This window comes from Salmo salar, chromosome ssa21, assembly GCF_905237065.1.
Source record: "Salmo salar chromosome ssa21, Ssal_v3.1, whole genome shotgun sequence".
Classification (NCBI taxonomy): Eukaryota; Metazoa; Chordata; class Actinopteri; order Salmoniformes; family Salmonidae; genus Salmo; species Salmo salar.
The window spans coordinates 41536369-41560187 of NC_059462.1; the positions used below are offsets into that span (position 1 = coordinate 41536369).

A 23819-nucleotide genomic window follows, 5' to 3' on the forward strand; every position below is an offset into this window, starting at 1 on the left:
AACAAAAATAGCCAGTGAGGTCTTGTGAGGGTGTCTATATTCCCAGGGATGGTCAGTCAGAGGGTTATGTTGGTCAGACCTGGGTTCACTGCAAATACTATTTGAAATCTTTAACATACTAATCTTTCACATCATTTTTGAAAAATGCCAGAGTTTGCCATTTTGCAACTGTTCTATTGTTCCCATTGTGCCAGACAAGCTCAGTCAAGACCAGCGAAATTATTAAAAAGTATTTCAAATATTATTTGAACCCAGGTCTGGTCAGAGGGCTCTGTCAGTCAGATGCAGGCAGGCAGAAGGCAGGCAGTCAGGCAGACAGTCAGGCAGACAGAAGGCAGGCAGTCAGTTGCTATTATAGGCTCCTGCTCCTCTTTCCCCCTGGAATAGGGGCTTCATTACACTGTTCATTAATCACAGCATATTCCAGGCTCCCAAAGGACACCTTTAAAGTCACTGGTGAGATCTGGGATACATGGGACTTTTTATTACATTATAGTGAATGTAATTACTATATAATTATGGTACTTATCAAAGACTGTAGCTGAACTTTGAACGTTAGTGCAGAATATTTGACTTAGCTACTATAACCAGATAATTGTAGCAACAGTGCAGATGAGTATTAAGTCAGTATAATTATTACTGTTTATCAGTGTTGTTTCCTGTATAAAAGGCTAACTGACTGTGTCAGTGACAGTGGTGTAACGTACTTAAGTAAAAAATGTAAAAGTACTACTTAAGTAGGTTTTTGTACTTTACTTTACTATTTATATTTTTGACTACTTTTACTTTTAATTCACTACATTCCTAAAGAAAATATTGTACTTTTTACTCCCTACATTTTCCTTCACACCCAAAAGTACTCGTTACATTTTCTATGCATATCAAGACAGGAAAATAGTCCAATTCACTCACTAATGAAGATAACATCCCTGGTCTGAAGAATTTGAAACAATTTATACTTTTACTTTTACTTTTGATACTTTTAGACTTTTACTCAAGTAGTATTTTACTGGGTGACTTTAACTTTTACTTGAGTCATTTTCTATTAAGGTATTAATTTCTATTAAAGTATGACAATTGGGTACTTTTTCCACCTCTGGTCAGAGATCAGGGTATTATTGCACCAGAGCTGGGAGAAAAACTCAATGCAAAACATTTGTGATACAGTATGTCTTCCTTTTACTTGTAATGGCGATTTTGAAACCTGCGAATTGTTCCTATATTTGTAGTATTTTGAGGAGACGGTGACTTCGACCACCTCTCACCAGACCACATCTCGGGCAGCAGCGGTAACTCAACAGGTAGAAGACAACAGTGAAAAACAGAACCAGCAGCTCATCATGCTGGGTACTTGCATGCCATGAGGGTTATTCCACCACCGAAGGAAAGAAACTCTACAAGAAAGGATACTGTTTAAAATGCCATGTGTGTGTGGCCCCGTGGATTATTAAAGAAACTCCCTTGTTTAACAATAATTCACAATTTACTCAAGTCGAGGAATATTTTTTTTTGCCATTCCAAAAGTGAGTTCCCAAACAAAAAGGCGATTGTTTGGGTAATTCACAAATCACGACTTCATGTTAATTGTCCTCAGATGGCCCTAAGGCTAGTGAGTGATAGATGAAATAGCCCTCATATAGCCCGGTGTTGCTAAGTGATGCATGCAGTCTGTCAACTGTGAAACTGTGTGTCTTGCTATGCCCAACACTGCTTTTGTCCACTGGCTCATTCATGGCCAGTCCCTTCTTTCATTTTCTCAGTCTCCTATCATTTCCTTCACTCAGTCTCCTTTCCTTTCATTTCCTTGGTTCAGACTCCTTTCATTTCCTTGGATCAGTCTCCTTTCCTTCGTTCAGTCTCCTTTCCTTTCATTTGCTTTCAGTCTCCTTTCATTTCCTTTGTTTCATTCAGTCTCCTTTCATTTCCTTTCCTTCTTTCAGTCTCCTTTCCTTCACTCATTCTCATTTCCTTTCCTTTGTTCAGTCCCTTTACCTCAGTTCCTGTACTTTCCTGTAGCCTTGATAATATGTCCTACTAGATAATAGGTCCCTACTAGACCTTAACCTAGCCAACTCAATATTAGGAAGGTATTCCTAATGTTTGGTGTACACAGTGTATTTCTATAATCATTCCCTGTAATGGGCCCAGTTTTTCAAATGCTATCTATCTGGATTTCGCGTATTGGGTAGGATTAAATTCATTGAAATACAATGAATAGAATGGACAAATCATTGACTTGAATGGGGACTCTGGTTCATTCGATTTCTATGCAGTTAATCCTATCCGATAGGCGAAATCTAGATAGATAACTTTTGAAAAACTGGGCCCACATGATAGGGTGAAAAACACAATTTGTAACTTAAGGTTGTCCTTTTTTTGTTAAGCATTGTATTGAATTCTTGCAAGTAAGTGCACTTGGTTGCAGAGTAGTGTTAGGTTCTAATTTTTCAGAGTAAATAACCCACGGACACTAGAGAAGCTTTAACCAAGTTTATTCTTCCCAAAGGTTCTGTACAGCTGAAATCAGAACGCAAAATATTTCAGACATCACAGTTTATATACATCCCACATAAGACACTCCTCTTTCTCTGCAATCCTTACATTTTATGGCTCTCCACAGGAAAGAAGGTAACCAGATACCAACCCTGATTACTCCCTTAAGGGGAACTGACCTCAGTCCTCACCTCCTGACCTCAACCCCTCCTTCACCTAATCCACAGATGTCCATCTGTCTTCCCCATATCAACACATCGCTCTCCTCTCCTCCATCAAACACATTCCAAAGCCTTCTGGCTTTTTACAAACTCTTTCTATTCAAGGCTTTGTCTCTATCATTTATTTAATATCTCAATGTTCAAAGTTTAGCCGTTTCCAAGTCATTGTTGCTTTCACACACAAGTGTCCCTTTTGTAAGAGTCTTATGATAGTCAAAATGTAATTCTAAATAATTTTTCGATGCTATAAATGTTATTATATACACGGCCTGTTCTAGCACTTGTTTACCCATTTCTTTATATTATACCGACCTAGTACTATTCTTCCATTGTTACAGTAGTCAGGATTCCGTCTTGTTTCTGATTTCTCTGTATTGTGTCGCTAGCCTTTGTAAGTGGATTGTACGTTGGAAGTGGATGTATACCTCTGGCCTGGTTTCCTATCATTAAGGAACAACGGTCACGCAACTAACATCCTTTCTTCTATTTCCCAGCCTGGCGTTCCTGTGAGGAGAGTGGTCAGGAAGAAGGTTAAGGTGGACACCTCCAAGTTCATGACTCCTTACTTGGCCCACAGCCAGAAGATGCTGGACTTGTTCTCCTACGTAAGCAAGCCCAGGTCAACCAGGTCCTGTTCATTAGGTCAAAACGTAGCAAAACGTTTTGAAACGGAAAGTGAAAGTCAAATCAAATGAAATGTATTTATATAGCCCTTCTTACATCAGCTGATGCCACAAAGTGCTGTACGGAAACCCAGCCTAAAACCCCAAACAGCAAGCAATGCAGGTGTAGAATCATGGTGGCTGGGAAAAACTCCCTCGAAAGGCCAAAACCTAGGAAGAAACCTAGAGAGGAACCAGGCTATGAGGGGTGGCCAGTCCTCTTCTGGCTGTGCAGGGTGGAGATTATAACAGCACATGGCCAAGATGTTCAAATGTTCATAAATGACCAGCATGGTCAAATAATAATAATCACAGTAGTTATCGAGGGTGCAACAGGTCAACACCTCAGGAGTAAATATCAGTTGGCTTTTCATAGCCAATCATTGAGAGTATCTCTACCACTCCTGCTGTCTCTAGAGAGTTGAAAACAGCAGGTCTGGGACAGGTAGCACGTCCGGTGAACAGGTCAGGGTTCCATAGCCGCAGGCAGAACAGTTGAAACTGGAGCAGCAGCACAGCCAGCTGGACTGGGGACAGCAAGGAGTCATCATGCCAGGTAGTCCTGAGGCATGGTCCTAGGGCTCAGGTCCTCCGAGAGAGAGAAAGAAAGAAAGAAAGAGAGAATTAGAGAGAGCATACTTAAATTCACACAGGACACTGGATAAGACAGGAGAAATACTCCAGATATAGCAGACTGACCCTAGCCCCCCGACACATAAACTACTGCAGCATAAATACTGGAGGCTGAGACAGTTTGCATTTCTTAATGGACAAGTCCAAGTAGTACCTTCTCTGTTTCTGTCAGTTTTTATCAGTTTATAGCATAATGAACACAACCCAGGTGAATGCTTTTTTCACCCCACTGTCGTTCTGGCTCACCAGAGTTTGATTATAATGTTATTATGCTCCGATGTGTCGTTCTGGCTCACCAGAGTTTGATTATGATGTTATTATGCTCCGATGTGTCGTTCTGGCTCACCAGAGTTTGATTATGATGTTATTATGCTCCGATGTGTCGTTCTGGCTCACCAGAGTTTGATTATAATGTTATTATGTTCCGATGTGTCGTTCTGGCTCACCAGAGTTTGATTATGATGTTATCATGTTCCGATGTGTCGTTCTGGCTCACCAGAGTTTGATTATGATGTTATTATGCTCTGATGTGTCATTCTGGCTCACCAGAGTTTGATTAGGATGTTATGATGTTCCTCTGTGTCCCTAACAGAACAAGTACCGTCGTGCCTATGACAAGGCTAAGGGGAAACCCTATGCCATCACGGCTGACACCCCTGAGATGATGAGGATCAAGAAGGCTCAGGAGCAGCTGTCTGAGGTATGGAGGTCTCCATTCTCTTCTATTCTGTCCACTTCTCTGATAGATATCATATATCTCAGTCTCAGTCAATGTTGCAATTTTTTTGTTTAAACAACAACTTTATTTTATTTTTGTCAAACTAACACTTAACTCATTGCCCCTACCAGGTGAAGTACCGCATGGAGGGCAATAAGGTCAGGTGTACCAGTTTGTATGATGGGGAGGCCAGAGAGATCGCCCATGTCAAGCATGTCTCTGAGCTGATCAGCAAGGTTCTGTACAGGGCCAAGTGGGATGAGACAAAGGACAGGTACCTGCTGCCCCCTGATGCCCCGGAGCTTGTCCTGGCTGTGAAGAACGCTGCCAACTACAGCAAGGTATCGCATACTGAACCCTACTCAGTCGTATGAGATTATAACAATATTTTATATGTAGATTACTCAATTAAGATGACATTTTACTCAAAAAAAGGTTGATAGCTTTTTTATATTTGAGCCGATGCAGCTTCTCCAAGCTAACTTGTCATTTTATTTTTCTGTGTGATCAGAAACTGTACACGGAGCAATGGGATGAGGACAAGACCATGTGTTATCCTTACAGCGATTCTCCGGAGCTGCGCAGGGTGGCCAAGGCACAGGAGGTCCTCAGTGATGTGAGTACTGCAACTTCAAACATATATTCTATTGTATTATATTCTTTACTTAACTACACTTTTACTAGTAATTACAGCAAGTTAATATCAGTGTTATTAGATCAGTTGTATCAGAGATTAAGATAGTTATGTTTGACTTAACAACATTAATTTCTTACTCTGACTAACTGTTGTCAATCATAAATATCCTCCTAAACAACAATATTCCTAGAATACTGTCTCTGCGTCAGTCAGTCAGTCAGTCAGTCAGTCGGCTGAGCCACGAATGTGGTGGTTCACTTTGTAATTCACTTAGAACAATTAATTGCTCACATCGCAGAAAGGCAGCCTACATCAATCACACTTCAGAAAAGTACAGTAACCACCCTCCTTTTAAACCCTCTATTTTTTTCTCTCTGAGCTTGTATTTTTCTGTTATTCAGATGTACTATATGGAAGCATTTTCTTTAAGCAGATAAATAGGATGCAATTAAAATGGTCACTGCTGTCGCTCTTTTTTTAAAGTGAGCTTCAGGTTTCCACTGATCCAGTTCATTGGTTTATCCAATTTATCCAATACCCTATCTCTGTGTCCAATAACCATGAAACTAGAGATCCATCTCACCATTCTGTTCTGTTTCTCTCTTACTCTGTTCTGTTTCTCTCCTACTCTGTTCTGTTTCTCTCCTACTCTGTTCTGTTTCTCTCCTACTCTGTTCTGTTTCTCTCCTACTCTGTTCTGTTTCTCTCCTACTCTGTTCTGTTTCTCTCCTACTCTGTTCTGTTTCTCTCCTACTCTGTTCTGTTTCTCTCTTACTCTGTTCTGTTTCTCTCTTACTCTGTTCTGTTTCTCTCCTACTCTGTTCTGTTTCTCTCCTACTCTGTTCTGTTTCTCTCCTACTCTGTTCTGTTTCTCTCCTACTCTGTTCTGTTTCTCTCCTACTCTGTTCTGTTTCTCTCCTACTCTGTTCTGTTTCTCTCCTACTCTGTTCTGTTTCTCTCCTACTCTGTTCTGTTTCTCTCCTACTCTGTTCTGTTTCTCTCCTACTCTGTTCTGTTTCTCTCCTACTCTGTTCTGTTTCTCTCTTACTCTGTTCTGTTTCTCTCCTACTCTGTTCTGTTTCTCTCCTACTCTGTTCTGTTTCTCTCCTACTCTGTTCTGTTTCTCTCCTACTCTGTTCTGTTTCTCTCCTACTCTGTTCTGTTTCTCTCCTACTCTGTTCTGTTTCTCTCCTACTCTGTTCTGTTTCTCTCCTACTCTGTTCTGTTTCTCTCTTACTCTGTTCTGTTTCTCTCCTACTCTGTTCTGTTTCTCTCTTACTCTGTTCTGTTTCTCTCTTACTCTGTTCTGTTTCTCTCCTACTCTGTTCTGTTTCTCTCTTACTCTGTTCTGTTTCTCTCCTACTCTGTTCTGTTTCTCTCCTACTCTGTTCTGTTTCTCTCCTACTCTGTTCTGTTTCTCTCCTACTCTGTTCTGTTTCTCTCCTACTCTGTTCTGTTTCTCTCCTACTCTGTTCTGTTTCTCTCCTACTCTGTTCTGTTTCTCTCCTACTCTGTTCTGTTTCTCTCCTACTCTGTTCTGTTTCTCTCTTACTCTGTTCTGTTTCTCTCTTACTCTGTTCTGTTTCTCTCCTACTCTGTTCTGTTTCTCTCCTACTCTGTTCTGTTTCTCTCCTACTCTGTTCTGTTTCTCTCCTACTCTGTTCTGTTTCTCTCCTACTCTGTTCTGTTTCTCTCCTACTCTGTTCTGTTTCTCTCCTACTCTGTTCTGTTTCTCTCCTACTCTGTTCTGTTTCTCTCCTACTCTGTTCTGTTTCTCTCCTACTCTGTTCTGTTTCTCTCCTACTCTGTTCTGTTTCTCTCCTACTCTGTTCTGTTTCTCTCCTACTCTGTTCTGTTTCTCTCCTACTCTGTTCTGTTTCTCTCTTACTCTGTGCTGTTTCTCTCCTACTCTGTTCATCTCATCATTCAGTTCCTGTCACCATTCTGTTCATCTCAATATTCTGTTAATCTCAACATTCTCTTCTGTTTCAACCCTACTCTGCAGATCCTGTACAAGAAGGGGCATGCTGAGCGAACGGCAAAGTACACATCTCTGGCTGTCCCTAATGATATGGAGCTGGCCAAGAAAAATTTTGAACACCGCAGTGACGTAAGTGCTCCTACACACACACACACACACACACACACACACACACACACACACACACACACACACACACACACACACACACACACACACACATCACAATTCATCGACAATGGCTTATCTGTCATTGTATCCATCAGTCACTCATCATCCTTGATAACATTATCATGTAGAAATGTATCATAGCCCTCAGCTATCGAGTCCTGACAGAGAGGGCAGGGGTGCTGTCAGTAACTGCTTGACATGGGTGAAGTCTCACACCCCTCCAAGCCCCCCTCCAAGCCCTGCCGTCCCCAGCCCTGCCGTCCCCAGTCCTGCCGTCCCCAGTCCTGCCGTCCCCAGCCCTGCCGTCCCCAGCCCTGCCGTCCCCAGCCCTGCCGTCCCCAGCCCTGCCCAGCCCTGCTGTCCTTGTCCCTGGGAGACAGAAAGGGATAACTGCCACCTGCTCCATGATATTACTGGAGGCCAGCAGCCCTGTTCTGGACACAGAAAGGGATAACTGCCACCTGCTCCATGATATTACTGGAGGCCAGCAGCCCTGTTCTGGACACAGAAAGGGATAACTGCCACCTGCTCCATGATATTACTGGAGGCCAGCAGCCCTGTTCTGGACACAGAAAGGGATAACTGCCACCTGCTCCATGATATTACTGGAGGCCAGCAGCCCTGTTCTGGACACAGAAAGGGATAACTGCCACCTGCTCCATGATATTACTGGAGGCCAGCAGCCCTGTTCTGGACACAGAAAGGGATAACTGCCACCTGCTCCATGATATTACTGGAGGCCAGCAGCCCTGTTCTGGACACAGAAAGGGATAACTGCCACCTGCTCCATGATATTACTGGAGGCCAGCAGCCCTGTTCTGGACACAGAAAGGGAGCAACGTATCATTTTGTTCAGAATCATTTTTTAAGGAACATTTTGACTGATAATATTTGTTGTCTTTCTTGATTGTTTCATGCTTCTAGGATACCATCTTAGTGCTATAGTCACTGAGACAAAGCTTTAGTTCTTCTTACTGTAGTCACTGAGACAAAGCTTTAGTTCTTCTTACTGTAGTCACTGAGACAAAGCTTTAGTTCTTCTTACTGTAGTTATTGAGACAAAGCTTTAGTTCTTCTTACTGTAGTCACTGAGACAAAGCTTTAGTTCTTCTTACTGTAGTCACTGAGACAAAGCTTTAGTTCTTCTTACTGTAGTCACTGAGACAAAGCTTTAGTTCTTCTTACTGTAGTCACTGAGACAAAGCTTTAGTTCTTCTTACTGTAGTCACAGAGACAAAGCTTTAGTTCTTCTTACTGTAGTCACTGAGACAAAGCTTTATGTTCTTCTTACTGTAGTCACTGAGGCAAAGCTTTAGTTCTTCTTACTGTAGTTATTGAGGCAAATCTTTAGTTCTTCTTACTGTAGTCACTGAGACAAAGCTTTAGTTCTTCTTACTGTAGTCACTGAGACAAAGCTTTAGTTCTTCTTACTGTAGTTATTGAGGCAAAGCTTTAGTTCTTCTTACTGTAGTCACTGAGACAAAGCTTTAGTTCTTCTTACTGTAGTCACTGAGACAAAGCTTTAGTTCTTCTTACTGTAGTTATTGAGACAAAGCTTTAGTTCTTCTTACTGTAGTCACTGAGACAAAGCTTTAGTTCTTCTTACTGTAGTTATTGAGGCAAAGCTTTAGTTCTTCTTACTGTAGTCACTGAGGCAAAGCTTTAGTTCTTCTTACTGTAGTTATTGAGGCAAAGCTTTAGTTCTTCTTACTGTAGTCACTGAGACAAAGCTTTAGTTCTTCTTACTGTAGTTATTGAGGCAAAGCTTTAGTTCTTCTTACTGTAGTCACTGAGACAAAGCTTTAGTTCTTCTTACTGTAGTCACTGAGACAAAGCTTTAGTTCTTCTTACTGTAGTCACTGAGACAAAGCTTTAGTTCTTCTTACTGTAGTCATTGAGACAAAGCTTTAGTTCTTCTTACTGTAGTTATTGAGGCAAATCTTTAGTTCTTCTTATTCTAAATTACCCCAATGTCTGACTTTTCCTTGCCTTTATCTTGCAGCTCAAGTACCATGAGGACTACAACAAGAACGTCAAGGGCCACTGGTGTGAGACGCCCTACATTGAGGTGGCCGTTGCCAGGGTAGCTATGGACAACCTTAGCAATGTAAGAGCCCACTATCGTGTAGCATATGAATAGTTATTGGCATAGTGACATAACATTGTGTTCATCAAAACATAACACATTTAATATCTATATTTAATCCATTTGTCTTTTTTCATTTCAGAAAATGTACACGGCTGCGTATGAGGACATAAAAGACCAAATCAATTTTATGCAAACCGAGACGCCAGAATACAAACAGCACAAGAAGGCTGGTCACGCTGCTAGCTCGGTGAGTCTATAAGCCCTCAGAGCGGCGTAAAGGAGAACACACAAAACACACACAAAAACACACGCACATCAAACCAACTAGCTAATCAACCAACCAAACAGCCACCTACTGCTTCTCTCAGAGAAAGGAAGCAGGGTAAGTGAGTGTATTTGTATAGATCCATCTGATGCGGCGGCAGGCAGAGAGACACACTGGGTTGACCTGTGACCTTGTCTGATCAGGGCGTCAGTCAAAACCATGACTCTTTTGTCACGCAGACATCAGGATGTGTCCACACATGTTCCGTACTCAGATAAATTACAAATAGTTGTCTTGTCAGACAGTAGTTTAAAGACATTTAGGCTATGCCGTAGCTAGTAACAAAACTGTAGCTTTCGTGAAGGAGTCGTTGTCTCTTAGCACTTATCGATCAAATGTAAACGCTCTTCACACCGTGGCTTCATTCACATACCAACGCAGACTGACATGTCAATCCAAAATCTGCTACGGTGATGAGTAATCGTATTAACCTTTCACAGTATCCCAGTAAAATAAACACATCATGTATTGACTTGTGCCCATTTTTCTCTCCTCAGATCAAATACAAGAAGGATTACGAGAACAGCAAATCGGTAGCTGACTACAACGTTCTCCCAGCCACAGACAACCCTCTGCTCAGGCAGCTGAGATACGCTGGCACCATCTTGAGTGACGTAAGTTTCTAATTCTGGGAGACTGAACCATTGGTCCAAACAGGTGTCTACTCAAATAGACAGAAGTTACAGGAAGTTAAACAATCACATTTCTTCTATGAGAGGCAGTCATTAGTTACAGAAAATCATTCAGTGTCCCATCCCATGTTCTAGCTGATTACAACAGTTATCTTTCATCTCCATTCTCAACAGTCCCTACTCGTGTTTCAAATTAGCTTGTATAGTGTTTATTAGTACACTTTTAGCTAGACAGTTGGCAGTTTGTTAGACAGGGTAATGGTTTTAACAGCAGATTCCCACTAGTTAAGTGGTAACGGTGAGTAATGTGGAACCCCCTTTAACTTAATCATCATATTACTGTGGATAATTCTGACAACCAGGATGCCTGTATACTATAGTTAACCGACTGGAGGTGTAACATGACCCCAAGCACTACTTTAATGAGTCTACTTAGTTACTAGTCACTCACTGTCAATTTGTGTTAAGAATTACTGTAGCTATTCACAGAACCTTATATTTGGATATAAGATCATTTTGAAGAAGTTCATCAATTGAAAGCCAAATAACTTTGATTTGTATTTGAGACATATAGCTCTAGTTTTGTTGTCATTATTTTCTGTTCAACGTTTCTCCTCTGATCACTACCTTTGCAGAAAGTCTACAAGGCCAGCTATGAGAAATCGAGGGGGTCAAGTATCAACTACTGTGACACGCCCAAGTTCAAGATGGACTCTGTTGTACAACAGTTCAGTGACGTGAGTATTCCCCTCACTGATGTTGTTGATCATGTGTTTTATGTTTTCATTGTTCAACAAATCATTGTACAGTAAGAATGGCAGCAACAAGCTTAACTGATCATTCAAAGTGGATCTCCTTTATTCATTGTACAGTTGAAGTCAGAAGTTTACATACACTTAGGTTGGAGTCATTAAAACTCGTTTTTCAACCACTCCACAAATTTCTTGTTAACAAACTGTTGTTTTGGCAAGTCGGTTAGGACATCTACTTTGTGCATGACACAAGTCATTTTTCCAACAATTGTTTACAGACAGATTATTTCACTTATAATTCTCTGTATCACAATTCCAGTGGGTCAGAATTTTACATGCACTAAGTTGACTGTGCCTTTAAACAGCTTGGACAATTCCAGAAAATTATGTCATGGCTTTAGAAGCTTCTGATAGGCGAACTGACATCATTTGAGTCAATTGGAGGTGTACCTGTGGATGTATTTCAAGGCCTACCTTCAAACTCAGTGCCTCTTTGCTAGACATCAAGGGAAAATCAAAAGAAATCAGCCAAGACCTCAGAAAAAAAATCATAGTCCTCCACAAGTCTGGTTCCTCCTTGGGAGCAATTTCCAAACGCCTGAAGGTACCACGTTCATCTGTACAAACAATAGTAGGCAAGTATAAACACAATGGGACCACGCAGCTCTCATACCACTCACGAAGGAGACGCGTTCTGTCTCCTAGAGATGAACGTACTTTGGTGCGAAAAGTGCAAATCAATCCCAGAACAACAGCAAAGGACTTTGTGAAGATGCTGGAGGAAACGGGTACAAAAGTATCTATTTCCATAGTAAAACGAGTCCTATATCGACATAACCTGAAAGGCCGCTCAGCAAGGAAGAAGCCACTGCTCCAAAACCGGCATAAAAAAGCCAGACTACGGTTTGCAACTGCACATGGGGACAAAGATCGTACTTTTTGGAGAAATGTCCTCTGGTCGGATGAAACAAAAATAGAACTGTTTGGCCATAATGACCATCGTTATGTTTGGAGGGAAAAGGGGGAGGCTTGCAAGCCAAAGAACACCATCCCAACCGTGAAGAACGGGGGTGGCAGCATCATGTTGTGGGGGTGCTTTGCTGCAGGAGGGTCTGGTGCACTTCACAAAATAGATGGCATCATGAGGTAAGATAATTATGTGGATATATTGAAGCAACATCTCAAGACATCAGTCAGGAAGTTAAAGCTTGGTCACAAATGGGTCTTCCAAATGGACATTGACCCCAAGCATACTTACAAAGTTGTGGCAAAATGGCTTAAGGACAACAGGGTCAAGGTATTGGAGTAGCCATAACAAAGCCCTGACCTCAATCCTATAGAAAATATGTGGGCAGAACTGAAAAAGCGTGTGCGAGCAAGAAGGCCTACAAACCTGACTCAGTTACACCAGCTCTGTCAGGAGGAATGGGCCAAAATTCACCCAACTTATTGTGGGAAGCTTGTGGAAGGCTACCCGAAACGTTTGACCCAAGTTAAACAATTTAAAGGCAATGCTACCAAATACTAATTGAGTGTATGTAAACTTCTGACCCACTGGGAATGTGATGAAAGAAATAAAAGCTGAAATAAATCATTCTCTCAACTATTATTCTGACATTTCACATTCTTAAAATAAAGTGGTGATCCTAACTGACCTAAGACAGGGAATGTTTACTAAGAATAAATGTCAGGATTTGTGAAAAACTGAGTTTAAATGTATTTGGCTAAGGTGTATGTAAATTTCCGACTTCAACTGTATATAAGAAGCAAATGGATCTTACATGGATTCATGTTTACTTCTTCTGTCCCCCCTCACAGGCACATTATAAAGACAAGTATGAGAACGAGGTGAAGGGCCACTATATTGGCAGCTATGAGGATATCTACATGCAACACTGCAAGAAAATGGAGGAGATCAAGAGCGAAGTAAGTGGTGGTTTTGTCTTGTTTTCTCCTCTATTACACGGTTAAGAGTAAAACATTGGTTTTGTCTTGTTTTCTCCTCTATTAAGGGAATAGGGTGTCATTTGGGATGCACACATTGTATTTTTACTGTACGACAGGTCAGTTCACTCTGAATGATTAGAAAGTAACAATCTGTTCTTTTGTCTTTTCAGCAAAACTACAAAGCTGATTATGAGGACATCAAGACAAGATGTTTCTATCCTCAAACTATGTCGCCAGAATATGAAGCTCATAAGAAAGTTGCCCAGTGTAAAGATGTAAGTTCACTTCTTGAGGAAATGGTGTAAATTAGAACCAGTCAGTTGCAGTATGATGAGCATGGACAAGACCTTTCCATTGAACATTAGATTGACAGAATTCTTTGATTTTGGTTAACATTGTCTTCTTTTTATTCCTGGTGTTGATATGATATAATTAAGCAATAAGGCATGAGGGTGTGTGGTATATGGCCAATATACCATGGCTAAGGCTGTTCTTTAAGCACGACGCAACGCGGAGTGCCTGGATACAGCCCTTAGCCGTGGTATATTGGTCATATACCACAAACCCCGAGGTGCTTTATTGTTATTATAAACTGCTTACCAACATAATTACAGCAGTAAAAAGAATTGTTTTGTCATACCTGTGGTATATGGTCTGATATACCATGGCTGTCAGTCAATCAGCATTCAGGGCTCGAACCATCCAGTTTATAAATTACATCTTTCATGTGTGTTGTTTCATTTTGCAGAAAGTGTACCGGCAACATCCGGATACGGTGAAGTTTACGCAAGTGACAGACTCGCCTGTTCAACTGCAAGCCGCCATCAACGCCAAACAGCTGAGTGACGTATGTATTCAACTTTTACGACACTTTATACGACTATTAAGTTCAAAATTAACTAGTTACGCTATAGAATTACAATTACATCTGTCTGTCTAGCTTAGAAAATAGGTATTTTGACCTCCGTGGGACAACCTGTTAAATATATGTGACATCATTTTGTTAGAGTTTATAAACAAATGCTAGAAAAGAGACGTCGGTTGAGCCGTTGCCATAACACTAAAGGTTCTTGATAGCTGTTGCCTGAAAATGTGCTCATTCATCTACACAGCACATTTTTTTCTTTTGTTTATTTAACCTTTTTTTAACTAGGCAAGTCAGTTAATTAAGAACAAATTCTTATTTACAATGACGGCCTACCCCGGCCAAACCCGGACGACGCTGGGCAAATTGTGCGCCGCTCTATGGAACTCCCGATCACGGCCTGTTGGGATACTTCCTGGATTCGAAACAGAGTGTCTGTAGTGACGCCTCTAGCATTGCCAGGTCGCAGTTGTAAATGAGAACTTGTTCTCAACTGGCCTACTTGGTTAAATCAAGGTGACATAAAACAATTGAATAAAACTGAGATGCAGTGCCTTAGACCATTGCGCCACTCGGAGCCCCACATAACCCAGCTGTCTTCCTGCAAACGCCATGGAAACCAGAGAGCCCTATCTCTCTCTCTGTAGTATTAATAGCAACATGCGTTCAGTCTGGTGAAAATAACCCCTAGTCTAATGAGAGGAGGGGGGGCTGACAGTTCAGACAACTCTTGGTCTCACACTCCTCACAGACAGGCAGCACTGCCCTCTAGTGGTGTGAAATAACCCCGGTAGTACTCATCTTTTCCACAAGGAGTCCCTATAGCTCTACTCAGCTCTATGCACTGCCAACAGTACATTTTACCTGACTATACTGTATTTTCATGTGTATTTATGTGGTTCTTCTTCTGTTTTCCAGCTCAACTATCACGCAGCGTATGAGTTGGATAAGTTTAAGTGTGCCCTGCCCCCAGACTACCCCTTCTTCATCCAGTCCAGAGCTAATGCATATAACCTTAGTGATGTAAGTGCAATTCTGTTGATGATGATGTAGGTCATGTTCTGTTGGTGATTATGTAGAAAATGTTCTGTTTGTGATAATGTTCTGTTGATGATACTGTAGATAATGTTAAAAGAAATACATTTATAGTTTGAATACACTTAATTGAATTTGTTATAAGATGATTTGAAAATGATGTGCTTGTATTGACAATTTCACAGTCATTGTATTCGGTTATTGTTGACCCTCATTGGATAAACCCTCCTGATCTTTAATTGTATCATACTAATATCCTAAATGTATTTATTCCCTCTGTGCAGAGTTGTTATAGGTATGATTGGGAGAAAGTGAAAGCCAAGCAGTTCGAGGTCAAGGGTGATGCTATCTCGATCCTTGCAGCCCGTGCCCACACAAACATAGCGAGTGATGTGAGTAGGCATGCACTGAAATGAACATCTACACATACATGTAATGTTATTGTTCATACTGATCAATGCTGACTGTTTCCTTTTGTATCCTGTATAGTAAAGGCCTTGACATGATCTTTGATCTTTGCCCTCAGGTCAAATACAAGAAGGAATTTGAGAAGAACAAGGGAAAGATGGTGGGAGCCCTCAGCATACATGATGACCCCAAGATTCTGCACTCTATGCACGTGGCCAAAATCCAGAGTGATGTAAGTAATTTTCCTTCCCAGGGACTACAGATTAGACTACAAATTAGCCGTCTATCATAATCTGGCACATTTACAAAAATGTTAGTTAATGTACATTGTCCCTGTCAAATAAACCTAATAAAGTAAATTCCACTGAGTTGTGGTATAAAACAGAAAGATGAGGACTGTGTCTGTCAGTGTGAAAGGGCTATTAGGGCTCACTGTGACTCGTCTCAACTTTATATTAAATAACACTTTTTTGTCATGGAGAGAATGTCGTGCCTCACCTTCTAATTCTCTCAAACTCTCTCCACAGCGCGAGTACAAGAAGAACTATGAGAAGACAAAAACCAAGTACATCACCACGCTGGACATGATGTCTAACACCCTGGCCAAGAAGTCCCAGGGTATCGCCAGCATGACCGGCTACAGAACCATCCACAACCGCTACCTCCTGCCTCATGACGCCATGTCCCTGGACCTGGCCAAGAAGGCCAACATCATCCAGAGTGACGTAAGATTGATCTGAAGGATTGATCAAATTGATTGATTGATTGATCTAATTGATTGATTGGTCAGATTGATTGATCTAATAGATTCATTGATTTGTTCATTAATTTGTTCATTAATTGATTGGTTTGGTTTTGTTTTATCCTAGTAAACATCTGGGGAAAAGGTTATAATAGCATTGGAGCATTATACACAGTGTAAGTATAATGAAGGTAATTCTCACACTACTTTATGACTCCTTCCTTCACTACAGAATGAATACCATTCAGACTACAACAACTCCACCAAGGGCACTGGTTGGGTCGCCTTCGGCTCCATGGAAGTGGAGAAGGCCAAGAAAGCTGGAGATATCCTCAATGAGGTAGCTACCAGTACATGATCTAGTTTTATTTAGCGGTCTATTTGTCATAATGCAGTGAATACACAGGAAGCCATACTCACCAGAGCTCTCACAATAAAAACAGTATTAGTTGTAATATATTTTTAATTGTGTAAAGTCTTTTGTCGCCTTGACAATTTAAAAACACATAAAAATTGGTTTAATCTGCTTTGACATAATATTTGTACCCTTGATCCTCCACTTCAGAGAAAGTACCGTCAGCACCCAGACACTGTCCCCTTCACCTCCATCGCTGATCACCCCGTCATGATGCAGGCCCAGGTCAACCAGATAATGAGGAGTGATGTGAGTTTTATTGGATGATAGTATGGACATTGTGATCTGTCTTCATTCCCAAACACAGATTAATCTCAGTGCTGGATGAAAAAGCTATTTCATCTGAGCTTCTGTGTCGAGGTAACTGGGTAATTCATGAAGGTTACGTACTGTATTGAACTTAGTACAAATCTGAAACTTTTTTGATATCAGTAATTCATTTCCGTGAATGGAACACCTATTTTATATCTACAAATATGTGTTTGTGTATCTACTCATTTTAATTAGTATTCTTCTTCCCTCTCAGCTTCACTACAAGAAGGGTCTTGAGGAGATCCACCAGAAGTACTCTCTGCCCCATAATGACCCCCAGTTCCTTCAGGCCAAATGCAACGCCTACAACATCAGCAAGGTATTGTTGACCAAGACTGATAACTTGTGCCTTATATTCATATTTCATTTAATGAATTATCAAACATATTATCGTATTATCATCGTCTGCCCACTACTCTACAGTGTTTAGACATCTTTCCTCTTAATGCTGCTGTGCCTTCTTGGGTGTGCGCTACATACATTTACTGTGTTATATTAGTGTCTCATGGAAATAGTGTATTCATTTACCGTATTGATTTATTTCAGAACTACTACAAGCAGAGCTGGGAGGAAACCATTGCAAAGGGCTACGACATGAGGCCAGATGCTATCTCTGTCATCCATGCTAAGCACGGCAGACATATTGCCAGTGATGTAAGTACACAATAAATTGCCAGGACAACATCAAATCAAATCAAATTTGTTTGGTCGCATATACATATTTAGTAGATGTGTTTGTGTAGCGAAATGTTTGTGTTCCTAGCTCCAACAGTGCAGTAATATCTAACAATACACACACATTTAAAAGTAAAAGAATGGAATTAAGAAATATAGAAATATTAGGACGAGCAATGTCTGAGTCCGGAGTATAAATATATATATATATATATACAGTACCAGTCAACAGTTTTGGACACACCTACTCATTCAAGGGTTTTTCTTTATTTTACTATTTTCGACATTGTAGAACTATGAAATAACACATATGGAATCATGAATTAACCAAAAAGTGTTAAACAAATCAAAATATATTTTATATTTGAGATTCTTCAAAATAGCCACCCTTTGCCTTGATGACAGCTTTGCACACTCTTGGCAATCTCTCAACCAGCTTCATGAAATGGAATGCATTTCAATTAACAGGTGTGCCTTGTTCAAAGTTAATTTGTGGAATTTCTTTCCTTCTTAATGCATTTGGGACAATCACTTATGTTGTGACAAGGTACAGTAGGGGTGGTATATACAGGAGATAGCCCTATTTGGTAAAATACCAAGTTCATATTATGGCAAGAGCAGCTCAAATAAGCAAAGAGAAACGACAGTCCATCAATACTTTAAGACATGAAGGTCAGTCAATACGGAACATTTCAAGAAATTATATACTGTACATATGAAGTGGGTAAAACAGTATGTAAATATTATTTAAACTGTGACCAGCATTCCATTATTAAAGTGGCCAGTGTTCCATGACTATGTACATAGGGCAGCAGCCTCTACGGTGCATGGTCGAGTAACCAGGTGGTCACACTGTATTAACTTCAGGGCAGGGTACTGGGTGGGGGCTATACAGTATGTACATTTACATTACATTTAAGTCATTTAGCAGTATGTAGTCCTCATGTAGGCTACGTTGAATAGTGTCACGTCTGATTATTCTTTTACTTCTACCTTTCAGATCCAGTATAAAAAAGACTATGTGAAGGGAAAGGGCAAACAAATCGGCTGCCGCAATCTTCAGGATGACCCCTTGCTGGTGCACTACATGGAGGTGGCCAGGTTGCAGAGTGACAAGAACTACAAGAAGGACTACCACAAGTCCAAGCTGAAGTACCACTCTCCAGTTGACATGATGAGTGTTGTACATGCTAAGCACGCCTCCACAGTGCAGACCTTTGCTGGCTACAGGAAGATCCAACACCACTACAGTCTTCTGCCTGGGGCCATGAACCTTGAGCTGGCTCGCACCATGAACACCAATGCCAGTGATGTAAGTAGTTTGACTCCACCACAAGGAAAAAAACAAAAGGATTTCCTGCACTGGCCTGAAGGGCTAGTAGACTGTGATTTTCTACCAGCACAGGTTACATTCTATCAGCCCCGGTTACATTCTACTAGCCCCGGTGACATTCTACTAGCTCCAGTGACATTCTGCTAGCCCGGTGACATTCTGCTAGCCCCGGTGGCATTCTACTAGCCCCGGTGACATTCTACTAGCCCCGGTGACATTCTACTAGCCCCGGTGGCATTCTACTAGCCCACATTCTACTAGCCCCGGTGACATTCTACTAGCCCCGGTGACATTTTACTAGCCCAGGTGACATTCTACTAGCCCCGGTGACATTCTACTAGCCCCGGTGACATTCTACTAGCCCCGGTGGCATTCTACTAGCCCCGGTGGCATTCTACTAGCCCCGGTGGCATTCTACTAGCCCCGGTGACATTCTACTAGCCCCGGTGGCATTCTACTAGCCCCGGTGGCATTCTACTAGCCCCGGTGACATTCTACTAGCCCCGGTGACATTCTACTAGCCCCAGTGACATTTTTACTAGCCCCGGTGACATTCTACTAGCCCCGGTGACATTCTACTAGCCCCAGTGACATTTTTACTAGCCCAGGTGACATTCTACTAGCCCAGGTGATATTCTACTACTAGTCAAATCTGTGCCATGCAGTATTTCAAAAGACAACATTTCACTCGCCTGGTGGGCTAGTTAGGCACATTTTCTACTAGCCTGATTTGAAAAGTACTTCAACTTGTAAGTTGTAATGCTGCATCTTTGGTTTTTACAGTAGTGGCAATTTACAATATTTCTCACATGGTTTCTTCCCCTTGCCGGATGCAGGTGAACTACAAAGCGGATTGGGAGAACTCTGTGAAGGGAACTGGCTGGATCCCCATCGGCTCCATTCCTGTGGAGCTAGCCAAGCAGGCCGGGGCTGTTCTGGATGAGCACAAGTACAGGCAGCACCCTGAAAACTTTAAATTCTCCAGCAAGATGGACGGCATGAATATGGAGCTGTGCAAGCATAACCAAAAGATCATGAATGTTGTGAGTAGTACTTACTTACTAGAAAGTCCACCAATCAGATATCTAGTTGTCCATTGAATTGAATTTGTCTATTTAATATGTTTTGTTGAAATGTCTTGTTTGTGTTGCACCGAATTGAACTGAACTCAACAAAACTGTTGATTGAAATATATGGTGTAATGATGTTATGTTTTTGCAGCAAGAATATAAAGCCAGTGGAGAGAAGTTCCTGCACACTTACAATCTCCCTGCAGATGCACCAGAGTTTATGCAAGCCAAATGCAATGCTGTCAACATCAGCAAGGTTGGTTACATGTTGATCACTGTCCATACTATTATACAACTATGCTATTATACACATTCAATACCCATATATATTAATTATCCATGCCATGTGCCTGTATTACTATATAGTTGGTTACATGTTGAATGATCACAGAACTGTTAGCCATTTTTGTAATTTTATCAGTAACTTACTGTATAAACTGAATACAGTAGATTACCATAGAATGCACAGTAAAATACTGTAAATGTGTTTTACAGTATTAATTATGGTGCATTGTGGGAAAAATGTTGTGGGCGGGGAAAGAGTCTGTTAATGAACATATTTTAAAGCGTGCCATGTAAGAGCCTATATTTGTTGCATCCGTGAGTGAGAATGCTGTACCTCCACAGAATACGGTAATATACTGTATTTTAGGAATTCTACAAACCTTGTCCTGAAACTCAACAGTAACTGACTGGCCAATTGCTGCCAGTAATTTACTGTAATTCCCAATACAGTACCATCTGACATTTCTGGAGTGCCAGAAACCTTTTGAACTCTAATGGGTGCATGGTAATGTTGTTTCTCACTCATATTTTGAGGCATGTCTTGAAAGAGCCTCTATTTGATGCACCTGTTAGTGAGAGTGCTGTAACAATTAAAGTTATATGTGGTAGTAATTCCCTAACCATTAAATGTATATAGAGAACAGATCACAGTGGTAGTGGGTCTTAAACCTTTAAATGGTTGAATATTGACCCATGTCCATTTGATCTGTTTTGCCCTGTAATCACAGACCGTTTGGAAGCCTTTGTTTAGGCCTCTAGTAATGCAGATGACATAACATATCTAGTACTCATTAATATGCTGTAATATGGAAATGCCTACAGCCAACCTACTTGCTCTAATCACTTAAAATACTGTAGAAATAATTTTCTTACAGTTTAGTAGTCAATTCTATTGTATTGTACTGTTTTTCATTGCTCTGGCATCTAGTTACTGTGAATATCTCAGTATTATTTTGGACAGTCAGACATATATCATAAGATAACTTGTTGTAACTATAATTATTTTGAAGAACAATTTATCCTTAACTACAACAACATTTTCAGTAACGGTTACAGAAACGTTTTACTTGCTATGACTGTGATATGTGATTTTTTATTAACCTTGATTGAATGCGCTGACAATAAGTTGCTAAGGACAAGAACGCCCACTAAATGTATTTATTTGTATTTATTTAACCTTTATTTAACTAGGCAAATGACCAAAATATAAATGTAAAAATGAAAACTTAGAACACTTGGTAATGTGTCGCTGCATGAGTAAATCCAGTAATATACATTTTTGGTACTGTAAAATGGATTACCATAAAATGGACAACAGGAGCTGTACTGTAAAATAAATGACAGTAACATACTGGCCAATTGCTTCCAGTAAGTTACTGTACATTTCACAATGAGTTCATACAGTCCATTGAATGCAATTTTACACTCAGTGACCAGTTTATTAGGTGTACCAGGTCGTACCTCCCATTGCCTCCAGAACAGCCTTTGGGGATAGATTCTACAAGGTGTGGCGTTGAAACGTTGCTCAATTGGTATCCAGGAACCTATCGTGTGCCAGGAAAACATTCCTCACACCACCACCACCACCACCAGCCTGTACCGTTGACACCAGCCAGGATGGGGCCATACATGCTGCTTACGCCAAATCCTGACTCTGCCATCAGCATGACGCAACAGGAACCAGGATTCGTAGGACTAAGCAATGTTTTTCCACTCGTCAATTATCCAGTGTTGGTGCCCACTGGAGCCGCTTCTTGTTGTTTTTAGATGATAGGAGTGGAACCCGGGGTGGTCGTAATAGCCCATCCTGCACAAGGACCGACAAGTTGTGCGTTCTGAGATGTCGTTCTGCACACCACTGTTGTACTGCGCCGTTATTTGCCTGTTTGTGGCCCGCCTGTCAGCTTGCATGATTCTTGCCATTCTCTTTGAGTTCCCATCAACGATCTGTGTTGGCGACCAGAACTGCGGCTGACTGGATGTTTTGTGTTTGTCGTACCACGCTCGGATAACCCTAGACACTGTCGTTTGTGAAAACCCCAGGAGGTTGGCTGTTTCTGAGATACTGGAACCGACGCGCCTGGCATCGACGATCATACCACGCTCAAAGTCGCTTAGGTCACTCGTTTTGCCCATTCTAACGTTCAATCGAACAGTAACTGAATGCCTGTCTGCCTGCTTCATATAGCAAGCCACGGCCACCTGACTCACTGTCTGTAGGAGCGAACGATTTTCGTGTACTGGTTGGTGTACCTAATAAACTAGCTACTGAGTGTGTATATAATTATGAATGCTTTTAAGTACACTTAATATACACATATTCATTGACCATTTTGCATTAATTGAAATGTGCTAATGACTGTAAGTAATGTGTTTATTTCTCTTTCTCCTCATCACAGAACTATTACACATATGCTCACCGTCAAGACATTCTCAAAGGACATCAGGTGAAGGCAGATGCCATCCCCATCCTCGCTGCCAGGGCCTGCACTAATATTGCCAGCAATGTACGTATGAATTTGAAAGGAAGTGGAAGAATTGGAAGGAATTGGAAATCTGTATTTGGGTTTATTGGTCATAATTGACCATAATCATGTCATGTTATTCGTGGTATTTACATTCATCATTGTATTTCCTGTACAGTACAAGTATAAGCTGGCGTACGAGAAGGGAAGAGGCAAGCATGTCGGCTTCCGCAATGTTAAGGACGACCCCTTGCTGGTGCACTACATGGAGGTGGCTAAAATGCAGAGTGAGCAGAACTACAAGAAAGACTACCACAAGTCCAAGCTGAAGTACCACTCTCCAGTTGACATGATGAGTCTTGTGCATGCTAAGCACGCCTCCGCAGCGCAGACCTTTGCTGGCTACAGGAAGAGCCTTCACAACTACACTCTTCTCCCTGAGGCTATGCCTGTTCAGCTGGCTCGCACCATGATGGAGATTCAGAGCAACGTGAGTTCATTTCAATACCTGATACCTGCCCTGATATCGGTCCTGATATCTGTCCTGTCCTGATACCTGTCCTGTCCTGATACCTGTCCTCATACCTACATGCCCTGTCCTGATACCTACCCTGTTACCTGTTCTAATACCTGTTGTGATACATTTCCTGTTTCCCTGTGTGTCTCTACAGAACGCCTACAAGTCTGACTACAACAACATGTGCAGGGGTTCTGGCTGGGTTCCTATTGGCTCTATGCAGGTGGAGTTGGCTAAGACAGCCATGGCAGCCCGAGATGAGCAAGGCTACCGTGTGCACCCCAGCACCCTGAAGTTCACCAGTCTGACTGGCCAGATGAACATGGCCCTGGCCATGACCAATACCAAGCTACTTGATGATGTAAGAAAAAATAACTTTGTTTATCGTTTATTAGGATCAAATGTGAGTATTTATTCCCTAATATGGATGTTGAAT

General features: G+C 41.3%; 1 protein-coding gene across 22 annotated transcripts in view; it reads left to right on the forward strand.

Annotated features, from left to right (window-relative positions):
• Positions 1 to 23819, forward strand: part of LOC100194727 (nebulin) — a 104030-nt gene that overhangs the window by 5135 nt on the left and 75076 nt on the right. For 18 of the 22 annotated variants that reach the window (XR_006761217.1, XM_045704778.1, XM_045704785.1 and 15 more), the window contains 27 exons: positions 1230 to 1301; positions 3209 to 3319; positions 4602 to 4709; positions 4859 to 5068; positions 5239 to 5343; positions 7370 to 7474; positions 9519 to 9623; positions 9745 to 9852; positions 10428 to 10544; positions 11198 to 11299; positions 13133 to 13240; positions 13432 to 13536; positions 14010 to 14108; positions 15045 to 15149; positions 15446 to 15553; positions 15688 to 15801; positions 16097 to 16294; positions 16544 to 16651; positions 16877 to 16975; positions 17253 to 17357; positions 17585 to 17692; positions 18714 to 19025; positions 19883 to 20089; positions 20268 to 20372; positions 22801 to 22908; positions 23045 to 23356; positions 23538 to 23744. Coding sequence is in view for 21 of the 22 variants with exons in the window: in XM_045704778.1 (XP_045560734.1) it covers positions 1230 to 1301; positions 3209 to 3319; positions 4602 to 4709; positions 4859 to 5068; positions 5239 to 5343; positions 7370 to 7474; positions 9519 to 9623; positions 9745 to 9852; positions 10428 to 10544; positions 11198 to 11299; positions 13133 to 13240; positions 13432 to 13536; positions 14010 to 14108; positions 15045 to 15149; positions 15446 to 15553; positions 15688 to 15801; positions 16097 to 16294; positions 16544 to 16651; positions 16877 to 16975; positions 17253 to 17357; positions 17585 to 17692; positions 18714 to 19025; positions 19883 to 20089; positions 20268 to 20372; positions 22801 to 22908; positions 23045 to 23356; positions 23538 to 23744 (3651 nt within the window). In the remaining variant the exon portion in view is untranslated. The remainder of the gene's footprint in view (positions 1 to 1229; positions 1302 to 3208; positions 3320 to 4601; positions 4710 to 4858; positions 5069 to 5238; positions 5344 to 7369; positions 7475 to 9518; positions 9624 to 9744; positions 9853 to 10427; positions 10545 to 11197; positions 11300 to 13132; positions 13241 to 13431; positions 13537 to 14009; positions 14109 to 15044; positions 15150 to 15445; positions 15554 to 15687; positions 15802 to 16096; positions 16295 to 16543; positions 16652 to 16876; positions 16976 to 17252; positions 17358 to 17584; positions 17693 to 18713; positions 19026 to 19882; positions 20090 to 20267; positions 20373 to 22800; positions 22909 to 23044; positions 23357 to 23537; positions 23745 to 23819) is intronic. The other 4 variants (XM_045704781.1, XM_045704784.1, XM_045704782.1 and 1 more) reach the window with 2 other exon arrangements.